Source organism: Acinonyx jubatus, chromosome B3 (genome assembly GCF_027475565.1).
Source record: "Acinonyx jubatus isolate Ajub_Pintada_27869175 chromosome B3, VMU_Ajub_asm_v1.0, whole genome shotgun sequence".
Classification (NCBI taxonomy): Eukaryota; Metazoa; Chordata; class Mammalia; order Carnivora; family Felidae; genus Acinonyx; species Acinonyx jubatus.
The window spans coordinates 82,395,589-82,409,739 of record NC_069386.1 but is presented as its reverse complement, the minus strand read 5'-3'; the positions used below and the strand labels follow the sequence as shown (position 1 = coordinate 82,409,739).

Sequence of the window (14,151 nt, the reverse complement as noted above, 5' to 3'; positions counted from 1 at the left end):
GCGTAAAGGTTTTACTTACTGACTTTGGCCTGTGGGAGAGGGGCTGCCGCGAGGCTGCAGGCGCCCGGGCGGGGCAGAGTTGGGGCGGGGCGCTGGGGGGCGGTGCCCCTCGCCCCGTGGCGCAAAAGCGTCAGGCACTTCCTTCGAGCCGGAATCGAACCAGCGACCTAAGGATGCCCACACGTACCCAGCCTACAGTCCTCCGCTCTACCAGCTGAGCTATCGAAGGGTGCACGCTGACAGGCCCGGGTCATTGCTTCTTCTTGAAATGACGGAGGCCACCACACTGGCAAGCCGGAGGTCCGGCATGCCTTGGCGTGGTTGGAAGGCCCTTTAGAAAAAAGAGCAGGGCCGACGCCGCCCCAGCGCCCCTCTCCGGGCAGAGCGAGCATATCCCCTGCGTTTGGCGGCTGCCCGGCCGGTGGCCCCAGCCTCCCGGGTCGCGATTGTCAAGATGCCTGGGCCGGGCTCTCGCCTGTTGCATTTCCCCTCCCGGCGCTCCTTTCTACAGGTGGGGACTACAGCGGTCCGTGGCGGCAGTGGCGAGGAGGGGCGTCGGTGAAGCTCGCGTGTTGTTTGTGCGGGGGTGGCCTCGCGGAGGAGCGGAGGAGAACCCACTGGGATGGGCACTAGGTAGGCGGCTGCGAACCGCCTAACCACCTGCTGGTTTTTAAATGCCTTTAGTTCAAAATAATCCTTAGGCCAAAATGACTTTTTTTTGGTGTGGCAGATTATGCCACCATACGAAGGCAATATCGTCTTGCCTGGATTATGCAAGCCTCCTGAACTAACTGACTGATTTCCCTGCTTTTGTCTTTAACAGCCTGATTTCTTATTTTTATTAACAACGATAATAATAATTATAATGGTAATTATTATTTTGGGTGCCAAGCGGAGTGGGAGGCGGAGGACTCAGATCAAGGCACTCCTCTGCTCAAAACCTCCCAGCTCGGGTTGCCTGGCTGGCTCAGTCAGTAGAGCATTTGACTCTTGATCTTGAGGTTGTGAGTTCGGGCCCCCGAATTGGATGCTGTGTGTGTGTGTGTGTGTGTGTGTGTGTGTGTGTGTGTTCCTTCTTCTTAAGATTTTATTTTTAAGTAACCTCTACACCCATCTTGGGTCTCCAACTCACGACCCCAAGATCAAGAGTCGCATGCCGCACCCACTGAACCAGCCGGGACCCCGATGTAGACCTTACTTCAAACACTAAACAAAACAAAAACTTTTGGTTCATTCACATTTAGAGTGTTACAATGATCTGCGCAGAGCGGAGTGGTCTCTGGAGATGCCTGATGGTCTGTTCTGAGGAGCAGCTAGCAGCATGATGGACCCGGCCAGGGACCACTTACCCCTGAGACGGACTACAGAAAAACACTCCCAGAGATGGAAGTCCAAGTCAAGAGGGTCACCTGTACCCAAGGAGATGGCGGCGGCAGCAGCAAGTACCTGTGGTCGATTTCCAGGCGGAACTGAGACAGGTATTCTCAGCCGAGATGCCAAGAGGTGGTTAAAGTGGTACTGGAACATCTAGGTAGCTGATTTCCAAGTGAAGTAAAATATTATCCATGGGGGGGCGGGGGTGGTGATGGTGTGGGACCTCTTACAATGATCTACAAGACCCTCATGATCTTATCTCCAACCTAGTCAACCTCTCTGACCTAATTTTGCACAACTCTTCAGTTTTGCGCTGGACGCAGGGCCTCCTTGCTATTCTCCACACACAGTCCTACCTGGGCCTTTGCGCTAGCCGACCTTTGTGCCGGGGATGCTTCCTCCCCCTCCCCCTCCGTGATTGACTCCCTCACCTCCTTCAAGTCTTTGCTTGAAGCATAGCACCTTCTCGTGTAACCTCTTCTGAGCACCCACTAACAGCTAACACACTAATTAATTCACCTATTGTGTCCATTGTTGATTTTCTCCCACTCCCTCTGCCCCTTCTACAAAACATGAACGCCAAGAGGCCTTTTTGTTACCAGTTCCTCAAAGTGTCTGGCACAACAACAAACAGTTGTTGAATGGGCAAACAATGTCATCAAAGAGAACAGAATATAAAGGAGGGTCCAGGAGCCAGGGTTCAGTCAGGGGAAGTGCCCGGTTATCTTGTTTCATCACCAGAGACTTTCTTAGGCTGAGAGCTGCAGAACTCTGAACACATAAGGACTGTTCCTGCACTGAGACTGTTTCCTGCACTGAGACTTGACCAGACTCTAGCATAGCTTCTAGCAGCACAAGGTTCTGTCCCTAAGTTTGACTTCCAGCCTGAGGAAGTTAAACACCTGACACAGGCCCCCAACCTGTGTTGTAAATAGGGCATTTATTAAAAAGGGCTTGCGATTGCGGATGTGGATCTCTTACAACTCTGAAGGGTCCCTCCCATCTCAAGGACTTTGAAATGTGATCGGGAAGGAAGTAGGGCCTATCTCCCAGTCTGTGGGAGGAGAGCATCCTCAGTTCAGTAACTGCCAGCTAACAAACACAACCGCCTAACAGCAGTTACACCGAACTACCCTTTGTAACCTTTCACTTCTCTGACTGGACTGAGCCCGCTTCCTCTCATTCTTCCGGGAAAATGCCCAAATCACCTCCGCACAAATCGGATTGGAGCTCAGCTCTTTCCCCTACTGTCAGTAGTCACTGAATGACATCTTTTTTCACCACTTTACTTACTGTCTGCTGCGTTTACCTTGACGGAGTCCAAGTCAGAAAGGACCAGAGGGCACTTGGTGGGGCCACCCTGTGTGCGTGGTGGGGTGGTACGAGGGGGAAAGGGCTGAAGGGCACCTGACCCTGGCCGCCCGGGTCTCGGGCGACACGACTGGCTGCGGTTGAAGCCAGTTTAGCGTTTTATTTAGTTTTATTTAGTTTTTCGTTCTTCAACACTTAGAATCCTGGTTTTTCTTCTAGCGTTACTAGGTCAGGCTACTGCAGGTTACTGAAGCCCTTTTATTCAGAAAGTCGCCATGGCTAAACATTGCCACGACTTCTTACTAGGGCAGCTGAGCACTTAACGTCAAGCGGCAGAAAGACCTTTCCTGAGTTTTCGATTATATTTGAAAATGAGTTTCGAACAAGCGAGAACAAAAATGGGCCGAAAGTTTCTTTTTGTTGAAAGGCAGGTTGACACCACATCCGAGCCCTGACCCGCCACCACTCCCGCTGGGCGCCGGGCGACCCCCGCCTTCTCGGGTCTCGCTGCTAGGTCCCGGACCCCTCGCCTCCTGCCCACCTGCGCCCGCTCCTCCCCCCCCCCCCCCCCCAAGGCATCGGCGGGTCTGCGCGGCCACTAGCACATCCGTTGTCCCAGAGCCGGAGACCGGATGCAGGGGACGTCATGGCAAGGCGTGGCGTATGTAGATGAGCATGCGCGCATTGGCTGCCGGTCCCGGACCGCCTGGGCGCGCACGTCCCGCGTGGGGGCTAGGCAAAGGCGCCCGCGGTTGTTTTGCCGACGAGCGAGGCTGAGGCGGGGGGCGTGCAGGGAGCGCGGGGTGCGGAGGCGGCGTGGGGGAAGTGACCGTGTGTGTGAAGCGCGGCGAGCGCGAGGGTGTGGGTCGAGGCGGGACGAGCAACTCATACTTACCTGGCAGGGGAGATACCATGATCACGAAGGTGGTTTTCCCAGGGCGAGGCTTATCCATTGCACTCCGGATGTGCTGACCCCTGCGATTTCCCCAAATGTGGGAAACTCGACTGCATAATTTGTGGTAGTGGGGGACTGCGTTCGCGCTTTCCCCTGGTTTAGTGCTGTTTCGAAGAACAGACCGCCCGTATGCTCACTGTTTGTCGGGCTTTTCTTTTTTTTTTTTTTTTTTTTTTTTCTTTTTTGCGGGGGCTGGCGCCTGGGGCCGCCAGAGACGCCAGCGGTTACGCCGCTGGTCGTCTGGCCACATAGTGTGTATGCTCTGGGGCGGTGGGTTGCTGCAGGTGCAGTGGGGCTTTCGGCCGGAACCGCATTGGGGGGCGTCACGAGGGTTTTAGCCCCAGCCAGGGTTTAGTTCCTCGTTACGTTGCGGGTGTCACGCGCCAGAAGCGTGGCCTTCTTTTGAAGGGTTAATAATGCCCACCATTAACAGGGCCAAGCCTTGCGGGAGTAAGTGACTATGCTAGAAAGCTCCAGCTGGCCGGGTCAGGAACTCTCAACTGCCTTCTTTGCACCTGCTGGGGGTGTGGTTTTACCATGACTATTTCTGGAGCTGGAAGTAGTTGCATTGGCTGGTGGAGGTGAAAGAAACACTCACCAGTGGGGTTTACCTACTTCTACGGTTTTGTATAGTTTTAAGAAAGATTCCTTCCGGTCCCCATCAGTCAATCCGGTTAAAACATTTTTGTGTCAAATTTAGGGCTGGGGTAGCTCTCTGGATACATACTGTATTAGTTTTACTTTGGTATTACTAGCCAAAGAACGATTACTAACAGAGATGGCCCGGCCTTAGCTCTGCCAATAATCACCAATAATTGAATTGTTGTTGGACCTCTGGTAACTGTACGAATCATTTATACCTTGTCAGTTGCGTTCAGTACCAAAGTCAGTTATTCTAGAAAGCTTCAGTGTCAAGTCCTTGTGAAAACCATAGTCCAGTTCTGAACCTGAAGTGCTGCTGGCTTCACTTGGAAAGCGTGAATCCAACTGGTTTTTTCTTTCACTTTTCTTTTCTTTCACTTTGATAGCTACATAAGTGACCCCAGTGAGCCTTTTCAGAAAGGGTAGCAGCTGCTTGCCACAGCGTAGAGGCACACCGGGGCAGGCACCCCCCCCCCCCCCCCCCGCCCCCAGGGCACTGGCATCCGGAACTGAGAAATATGCTATTGGTTTAGAGTCTAATCCCCAAATTGGAGTTAAGCCTCCACTGGGACCAACCTTTACTTTCATGACAAAATAAGTGGAAAAGGTTTTCAAAATTTGGGAAAAGTTGAGGGGATGACTCTTTAATAGCTGGTTTCATTTCTTCACAATACTTTTTCTAGGAACCAAACCATCCACAGGATCTCGGGAATTACCGTGCAATGTTTTGTCACTGGTTTCGCCTGTTCTGTAAAAGCTGAAACCTACTACTGTCTACGATACCCTACCTAGTCCACCAAATTTAAATTTTAAATTAAATAGGTAAGCCAGGAGCAATTACAGTGGTGTTCCCAAAAAACCTCAGTTTCCCTACTGATTTCCATCAGGAGTTTGCTGTTCGAAATTTCTCACAATGTACCAGCATGGATCCAGGTGCAAATCATAATTGCTCTCAGTCTAACCACCTTTCTCCTCGCTCTCTTACTGACTATCCAAACTCAAGGGAATGGTAGGAGGATTGGCAAGGTCACACAATTGTTCACATCTCCTCAGCAGTGTTGTTTGGGACAATTTAAAGGAGGAGAAAGAAATGAAGGAATTTAAAACTGCTGTTGTTAGCTGCTCAGAACTATTCACTAAAGGGTATAGTCCCTACTGTGGAAAACCTATGAAGGGAGCAAAAGAAGAAGGGAAAGCTATATGTATGTCATTAGTGGAACAAGCCAAGACATAGGAAGAGGGATTGCAGAAAGAGACCACAGAGAACGAAGAGGTTTCAGGAACAAAGGAATCAGGACAGAACCCTCCACTAAGAAATAATTAGTATGGACTCCTGGCTTACCTATAGCAGGACAGGCATCAACATGCCTCTGGATGGTTGTTTAACTCAGGAAGATGTCAGCAAGGGGAACCCTTTTGCACTGTTGGTGGGAATGCAAGCTGGTGCAGCCACTGTGGAAAACAGTATGGAGGTTCCTCAAAAAGCTAAAAATAGAACTACCCTACGACCCAGCAATTGCACTACTAGGCATTTATCCAAGGGATACAGGTGTGCCGTTTTGAAGGGACACAAGCACCCCAATGTTGACAGCAGCACTATCAGCAATAGCCAAAGTATGGAAAGAGCCAAAATGTCCATCGATGGATGAATGGATGGAGAAGATGTGGTATACACACACACACACACACACACACACACACACACACAATGGAGTGTTACTCAGCAATCAAAAAGAATGAAATCTTGCCATTTGCAACTACGTGGATAAGAGACAAGACAGATGAAGGGACACAAAAATAATATAAAAACAGGGAGGGGGACAAAACATAAGAGACTCAAATATGGAGAACAAACAGGGTTACAGGGGCTGTGGGAGGGGGGATGGGCTAAATGGGTAAGGGGCACTAAGGAATCTACTCCTGAAATCATTGTTGCACTATATGCTAATTTGGATGTAAATTTAAAAATAAATAAAAATTTTAATAAATGTGGCGTGCGCATGCGCGCGCACCCCCCCCCCCCGCCCCCAGAGTGGAATATTACTTGGCGGTCAAAGAGAATGAACTCTTGCCATTTGCAACAACGTGGATGGAACTAGACTGTATTATGCTAAGCAAAATAAGTCAGAGGAAGAGAAACATCATATGATTTCACTCATGTGGAATGTTAAGAAACAAAATAGATGAACATAGGGGAAGGGAAGGAAAAATAAGATAAAAACAGGCAAACCAGGAGACACTCTTAAGTACAGAGAACAAACTGAAGGTTGCTGGAGGGTGTTGGGGGTGTTGGTGGGCTAAATGGGTGATGGGCATTAAGGAGGGCACTTGTTGGGATGTGCACTGGGTGTTATATGTAAGTGATGAATCACTAAATTCTAATCCTCAAGCCATTATTGCACGATATGTTAGCTAACTTTGAGAAGGAAGGAAGGGAGGGAGGGAGGAAGGAAGGGAGAAAGGGAGGGAGGGAGGGAGGGAGGGAGGAAGGAAGAAAAGAGGGAAAGAGGGAGGGAGGGAGGAAGGGAGGGAGGGAGGGAGGGAGGGAGGAAGGAAGGAAGGAAGGAAGGAAGGACCGACCAGTAAATGGTTCAAATTTGGGTGATTAAGAGAATCTCAGGGGTGGGAACTGGTGAACCAACTTTGTGTGTCAAAGACTTTCCTTGGCCTAATATAGCCTTACTTTTCCTGCTAGATACTGTTGCTGCTTATTCTGCAATTTCCTGGAAATGTCTTCTGTTCCAGCTGGTGAGAGAACAATATAGGTCGTTGGTTTTTCAGGTCACCTTTCTACTTGTTCCTTTTCCTCTGCAGTTCCTATACAGCTAGGTCCTCTGACTGAGGAACATAATGGTTTCACTTTGTCCTGATTCTCCTGTTAGCATGTTGGGGAAGACTTGCTGTGCAAAGTAAAGGCTAGCAGACTCTGTATTATAGATGGAATACTGGTGAACCTCCCTGGAGGAAAAGGTCCCCAGTTATTTGCTAAGTATGTGCCTTCTGAAAGAAAAGGGGTGTATGGCGGAGAGTGACAGTCTCTCACTGCACTTGGAGAAGGCAGAGCCGAAAGAAACAGATGTATGGAGTTGGGCCTTAGGGAATAATGGTACTCATTTAGAGACATAGAACCAATAAAAATAACTTAACAAAAAGATAAGCCATACTCAGGTGTAAAACAATACCCTTTGTTAAGAACTCAATTAGAAGGAATAAAACCAGTGATAAAAGAATTAGAAAAACGAGATATTTTAATCATTTTAAAGAGCACTGTCTATAAAGAGTCTAGGAGATATTGATCTATGAGATGAAATGGTTGACCAATATATAGATTTGTATAAGATCTTAGAAAAATAAATTTGTTACTCCATTACCATTAACTCCTATAGTTTCTAACTCTGCAATGATCTTGACGTTAAGCACTGTCATCTGCAAAGCTTATTTCTGTAGCTGATCTATGTTCTGCTTGTTTTTCTGTCCCTCTAAAGGACAAGTCTAAATTCTTTTTGCTTTTATTTATGGGATCCCATATTTATGGAAAAGATTTCTGAGGGAAATCAGGACATTTACAGTCCCACTAGTGGGATCTACAATTAATTATTCAATATGTGGATGATTTGCTGGTAGCCTCCCAAATTAAAGGGCAATAACGTTCTTGGAATGGACACTTTGGCTTTGTTACAGTCCCTTCCCTCAAAGGGACATAAGGCCTCCTCACTAGACACGTTGCAATATTGTGAAACTGAAGTAAAATATTTAGACGTGTTATCAGCTGGAGAGGGCTGCAACGTGTTACAATCTCAAAGACTCAAAATTTTGCAGTAAACCAGTCTACCAAAAAAAGAAAATTTAAATTTGGTGGACTAGGTAGGGTATCGTAGACAGTAGTAGGTTTCAGCTTTTACAGAACAGGCGAAACCAGTGACAAAACATTGCACGGTAATTCCCGAGATCCTGTGGATGGTTTGGTTCCTAGAAAAAGTATTGTGAAGAAATGAAACCAGCTATTAAAGAGTCATCCCCTCAACTTTTCCCAAATTTTGAAAACCTTTTCCACTTATTTTGTCATGAAAGTAAAGGTTGGTCCCAGTGGAGGCTTAACTCCAATTTGGGGATTAGACTCTAAACCAATAGCATATTTCTCAGTTCCGGATGCCAGTGCCCTGGGGGCGGGGGGGGGGGGGGGTGCCTGCCCCGGTGTGCCTCTACGCTGTGGCAAGCAGCTGCTACCCTTTCTGAAAAGGCTCACTGGGGTCACTTATGTAGCTATCAAAGTGAAAGAAAAGAAAAGTGAAAGAAAAAACCAGTTGGATTCACGCTTTCCAAGTGAAGCCAGCAGCACTTCAGGTTCAGAACTGGACTATGGTTTTCACAAGGACTTGACACTGAAGCTTTCTAGAATAACTGACTTTGGTACTGAACGCAACTGACAAGGTATAAATGATTCGTACAGTTACCAGAGGTCCAACAACAATTCAATTATTGGTGATTATTGGCAGAGCTAAGGCCGGGCCATCTCTGTTAGTAATCGTTCTTTGGCTAGTAATACCAAAGTAAAACTAATACAGTATGTATCCAGAGAGCTACCCCAGCCCTAAATTTGACACAAAAATGTTTTAACCGGATTGACTGATGGGGACCGGAAGGAATCTTTCTTAAAACTATACAAAACCGTAGAAGTAGGTAAACCCCACTGGTGAGTGTTTCTTTCACCTCCACCAGCCAATGCAACTACTTCCAGCTCCAGAAATAGTCATGGTAAAACCACACCCCCAGCAGGTGCAAAGAAGGCAGTTGAGAGTTCCTGACCCGGCCAGCTGGAGCTTTCTAGCATAGTCACTTACTCCCGCAAGGCTTGGCCCTGTTAATGGTGGGCATTATTAACCCTTCAAAAGAAGGCCACGCTTCTGGCGCGTGACACCCGCAACGTAACGAGGAACTAAACCCTGGCTGGGGCTAAAACCCTCGTGACGCCCCCCAATGCGGTTCCGGCCGAAAGCCCCACTGCACCTGCAGCAACCCACCGCCCCAGAGCATACACACTATGTGGCCAGACGACCAGCGGCGTAACCGCTGGCGTCTCCGGCGGCCCCAGGCGCCAGCCCCCGCAAAAAAGAAAAAAAAAAAAAAAAAAAAAAAAAGAAAAGCCCGACAAACAGTGAGCATACGGGCGGTCTGTTCTTCGAAACAGCACTAAACCAGGGGAAAGCGCGAACGCAGTCCCCCACTACCACAAATTATGCAGTCGAGTTTCCCACATTTGGGGAAATCGCAGGGGTCAGCACATCCGGAGTGCAATGGATAAGCCTCGCCCTGGGAAAACCACCTTCGTGATCATGGTATCTCCCCTGCCAGGTAAGTATGAGTTGCTCGTCCCGCCTCGACCCACACCCTCGCGCTCGCCGCGCTTCACACACACGGTCACTTCCCCCACGCCGCCTCCGCACCCCGCGCTCCCCGCACGCCCCCCGCCTCAGCCTCGCTCGTCGGCAAAACAACCGTGGGCGCCTTTGCCTAGCCCCCACGCGGGACGTGCGCGCCCAGGCGGTCCGGGACCGGCAGCCAATGCGCGCATGCTCATCTACATACGCCACGCCTTGCCATGACGTCCCCTGCATCCGGTCTCCGGCTCTGGGACAACGGATGTGCTAGTGGCCGCGCAGACCCGCCGATGCCTTGGGGGGGGGGGGGGGGGAGGAGCGGGCGCAGGTGGGCAGGAGGCGAGGGGTCCGGGACCTAGCAGCGAGACCCGAGAAGGCGGGGGTCGCCCGGCGCCCAGCGGGAGTGGTGGCGGGTCAGGGCTCGGATGTGGTGTCAACCTGCCTTTCAACAAAAAGAAACTTTCGGCCCATTTTTGTTCTCGCTTGTTCGAAACTCATTTTCAAATATAATCGAAAACTCAGGAAAGGTCTTTCTGCCGCTTGACGTTAAGTGCTCAGCTGCCCTAGTAAGAAGTCGTGGCAATGTTTAGCCATGGCGACTTTCTGAATAAAAGGGCTTCAGTAACCTGCAGTAGCCTGACCTAGTAACGCTAGAAGAAAAACCAGGATTCTAAGTGTTGAAGAACGAAAAACTAAATAAAACTAAATAAAACGCTAAACTGGCTTCAACCGCAGCCAGTCGTGTCGCCCGAGACCCCGGGCGGCCAGGGTCAGGTGCCCTTCAGCCCTTTCCCCCTCGTACCACCCCACCACGCACACAGGGTGGCCCCACCAAGTGCCCTCTGGTCCTTTCTGACTTGGACTCCGTCAAAGGTAAACGCAGCAGACAGTAAGTAAAGTGGTGAAAAAAGATGTCATTCAGTGACTACTGACAGTAGGGGAAAGAGCTGAGCTCCAATCCGATTTGTGCGGAGGTGATTTGGGCATTTTCCCGGAAGAATGAGAGGAAGCGGGCTCAGTCCAGTCAGAGAAGTGAAAGGTTACAAAGGGTAGTTCGGTGTAACTGCTGTTAGGCGGTTGTGTTTGTTAGCTGGCAGTTACTGAACTGAGGATGCTCTCCTCCCACAGACTGGGAGATAGGCCCTACTTCCTTCCCGATCACATTTCAAAGTCCTTGAGATGGGAGGGACCCTTCAGAGTTGTAAGAGATCCACATCCGCAATCGCAAGCCCTTTTTAATAAATGCCCTATTTACAACACAGGTTGGGGGCCTGTGTCAGGTGTTTAACTTCCTCAGGCTGGAAGTCAAACTTAGGGACAGAACCTTGTGCTGCTAGAAGCTATGCTAGAGTCTGGTCAAGTCTCAGTGCAGGAAACAGTCTCAGTGCAGGAACAGTCCTTATGTGTTCAGAGTTCTGCAGCTCTCAGCCTAAGAAAGTCTCTGGTGATGAAACAAGATAACCGGGCACTTCCCCCTGACTGAACCCTGGCTCCTGGACCCTCCTTTTATATTCTGTTCTCTTTGATGACATTGTTTGCCCATTCAACAACTGTTTGTTGTTGTGCCAGACACTTTGAGGAACTGGTAACAAAAAGGCCTCTTGGCGTTCATGTTTTGTAGAAGGGGCAGAGGGAGTGGGAGAAAATCAACAATGGACACAATAGGTGAATTAATTAGTGTGTTAGCTGTTAGTGGGTGCTCAGAAGAGGTTACACGAGAAGGTGCTATGCTTCAAGCAAAGACTTGAAGGAGGTGAGGGAGTCAATCACGGAGGGGGAGGGGGAGGAAGCATCCCCGGCACAAAGGTCGGCTAGCGCAAAGGCCCAGGTAGGACTGTGTGTGGAGAATAGCAAGGAGGCCCTGCGTCCAGCGCAAAACTGAAGAGTTGTGCAAAATTAGGTCAGAGAGGTTGACTAGGTTGGAGATAAGATCATGAGGGTCTTGTAGATCATTGTAAGAGGTCCCACACCATCACCACCCCCGCCCCCCATGGATAATATTTTTACTTCACTTGGAAATCAGCTACCTAGATGTTCCAGTACCACTTTAACCACCTCTTGGCATCTCGGCTGAGAATACCTGTCTCACTTCCGCCTGGAAATCGACCACAGGTACTTGCTGCTGCCGCCGCCATCTCCTTGGGTACAGGTGACCCTCTTGACTTGGACTTCCATCTCTGGGAGTGTTTTTCTGTAGTCCGTCTCAGGGGTAAGTGGTCCCTGGCCGGGTCCATCATGCTGCTAGCTGCTCCTCAGAACAGACCATCAGGCATCTCCAGAGACCACTCCGCTCTGCGCAGATCATTGTAACACTCTAAATGTGAATGAACCAAAAGTTTTTGTTTTGTTTAGTGTTTGAAGTAAGGTCTACATCGGGGTCCCGGCTGGTTCAGTGGGTGCGGCATGCGACTCTTGATCTTGGGGTCGTGAGTTGGAGACCCAAGATGGGTGTAGAGGTTACTTAAAAATAAAATCTTAAGAAGAAGGAACACACACACACACACACACACACACACACAGCATCCAATTCGGGGGCCCGAACTCACAACCTCAAGATCAAGAGTCAAATGCTCTACTGACTGAGCCAGCCAGGCAACCCCGAGCTGGGAGGTTTTGAGCAGAGGAGTGCCTTGATCTGAGTCCTCCGCCTCCCACTCCGCTTGGCACCCAAAATAATAATTACCATTATAATTATTATTATCGTTGTTAATAAAAAATAAGAAATCAGGCTGTTAAAGACAAAAGCAGGGAAATCAGTCAGTTAGTTCAGGAGGCTTGCATAATCCAGGCAAGACGATATTGCCTTCGTATGGTGGCATAATCTGCCACACCAAAAAAAAGTCATTTTGGCCTAAGGATTATTTTGAACTAAAGGCATTTAAAAACCAGCAGGTGGTTAGGCGGTTCGCAGCCGCCTACCTAGTGCCCATCCCAGTGGGTTCTCCTCCGCTCCTCCGCGAGGCCACCCCCGCACAAACAACACGCGAGCTTCACCGACGCCCCTCCTCGCCACTGCCGCCACGGACCGCTGTAGTCCCCACCTGTAGAAAGGAGCGCCGGGAGGGGAAATGCAACAGGCGAGAGCCCCGGCCCAGGCATCTTGACAATCGCGACCCGGGAGGCTGGGGCCACCGGCCGGGCAGCCGCCAAACGCAGGGGATATGCTCGCTCTGCCCGGAGAGGGGCGCTGGGGCGGCGTCGGCCCTGCTCTTTTTTCTAAAGGGCCTTCCAACCACGCCAAGGCATGCCGGACCTCCGGCTTGCCAGTGTGGTGGCCTCCGTCATTTCAAGAAGAAGCAATGACCCGGGCCTGTCAGCGTGCACCCTTCGATAGCTCAGCTGGTAGAGCGGAGGACTGTAGGCTGGGTACGTGTGGGCATCCTTAGGTCGCTGGTTCGATTCCGGCTCGAAGGAAGTGCCTGACGCTTTTGCGCCACGGGGCGAGGGGCACCGCCCCCCAGCGCCCCGCCCCAACTCTGCCCCGCCCGGGCGCCTGCAGCCTCGCGGCAGCCCCTCTCCCACAGGCCAAAGTCAGTAAGTAAAACCTTTACGCAACACCTGCCTACGTCTGCTCGTGTGCTGCCGCCAGGGAACACACCTGCGCCTTCTTCCCGCAGTTTACCTGCACGTGCCCGTGGACGCTCCACGTCCCCGCCGCTCCTGCCTTGTCTCAGCCCCACGCCGTCCCGCGCCCTTCCCCACTTTTATTCGCCCACTGCTCCCGCTCCAGACAAACGCGTGGGCAAAGAGGTTCTGCCCTCGGCAAGCCCTCGAGGCTGACAAGCGTACAGGTCGTCACACGGGTCGGGAACAACCATGGCGTCCTTCATGAAAACTCCCCCTCCTCGATCTCCTGCCTTGCCTCCGAGGACGGTCGCTGCGTCGGTCGCTCCCAGTTGCAGTCTCTCTCTGTCTCCTCCTTCCCTGTTTCTCATAGCGTCTATAAATATACAGCTCTACGGAGACAGAAAAAACCCTCTTCCCCGACCAGCTTAATCTACTTGTGGGACAGAACTGTCACTCTGAGGTTTTCCAAGCCATCGCCAATTGTGCGCTTGCATCGAAGCTGACACTGGCAGAAACGAAATGCAGCAGGGCCCCCCTCATGGGCCTTGCCAGTCGCGACGAGAACTTCAGCGGCCCCTTCAGGTTTCTTGTCAGTCTGAGGACAGGGCGGTGGTCCGGGTACACTTCCGTTTTCCCGTGCCTTCGCACCTGTTCTTGTAGCCACGGATGGCGGGGCTGGGGGCGCTCCCGCTGAGAGAGCAGTGATTACTCACACTCTGTGCACGGGTGGTAAATCCACCCGTACCGATTCTCCCGCTACATCGGACGGAGGGAGAGGGAGATGGATGAAATCTTTCCATCTTGCCCGCTTTCTGGCCACGGACCGACCGGACCGCTGGGGTCTCCACCTGTATGCAGAAAGGGGCGGGGGCGAGCGGGGGTGGGGGTGGGGTGGGGCGGAGTGTGGCGGCAAAACGCAGACTT

The 14,151-nt window shown here is 50.9% G+C and overlaps 2 protein-coding genes, 1 long non-coding RNA gene and 4 other non-coding genes across 7 annotated transcripts in view; 3 read left to right on the top strand and 4 right to left on the bottom strand.

Moving 5' to 3' along the window:
- LOC128316021 (uncharacterized) overlaps positions 1-14,151 on the bottom strand; it is a 47,028-nt gene that overhangs the window by 30,172 nt on the left and 2,705 nt on the right. The gene's annotated exons all lie outside the window — the stretch shown is intronic.
- Positions 140-229, bottom strand: TRNAY-GUA (transfer RNA tyrosine (anticodon GUA)). The gene is given in 2 exon segments: positions 140-175; positions 193-229. It is a non-coding gene; the product is annotated as a tRNA-Tyr (tRNA).
- On the top strand, positions 467-2,037 carry LOC128316019 (SNRPN upstream reading frame protein-like). Its single transcript, XM_053224357.1, is given in 4 exon segments — positions 467-633; positions 1,245-1,373; positions 1,376-1,402; positions 1,405-2,037. Coding segments are annotated over 3 exon segments (186 nt in total). The 5' UTR covers positions 467-633; positions 1,245-1,321; the 3' UTR covers positions 1,512-2,037.
- Positions 3,573-3,736, top strand: LOC128316226 (U1 spliceosomal RNA). The gene has a single exon (XR_008299822.1). It is a non-coding gene; the product is annotated as a U1 spliceosomal RNA (small nuclear RNA).
- Positions 9,479-9,642, bottom strand: LOC128316225 (U1 spliceosomal RNA). The gene has a single exon (XR_008299821.1). It is a non-coding gene; the product is annotated as a U1 spliceosomal RNA (small nuclear RNA).
- On the bottom strand, positions 10,390-14,141 carry LOC113597261 (SNRPN upstream reading frame protein-like). Its single transcript, XM_053224356.1, is given in 4 exon segments — positions 10,390-11,814; positions 11,817-11,843; positions 11,846-11,974; positions 12,580-14,141. Coding segments are annotated over 3 exon segments (186 nt in total). The 5' UTR covers positions 11,898-11,974; positions 12,580-14,141; the 3' UTR covers positions 10,390-11,707.
- On the top strand, positions 12,985-13,074 carry TRNAY-GUA (transfer RNA tyrosine (anticodon GUA)). Its single transcript is given in 2 exon segments — positions 12,985-13,021; positions 13,039-13,074. It is a non-coding gene; the product is annotated as a tRNA-Tyr (tRNA).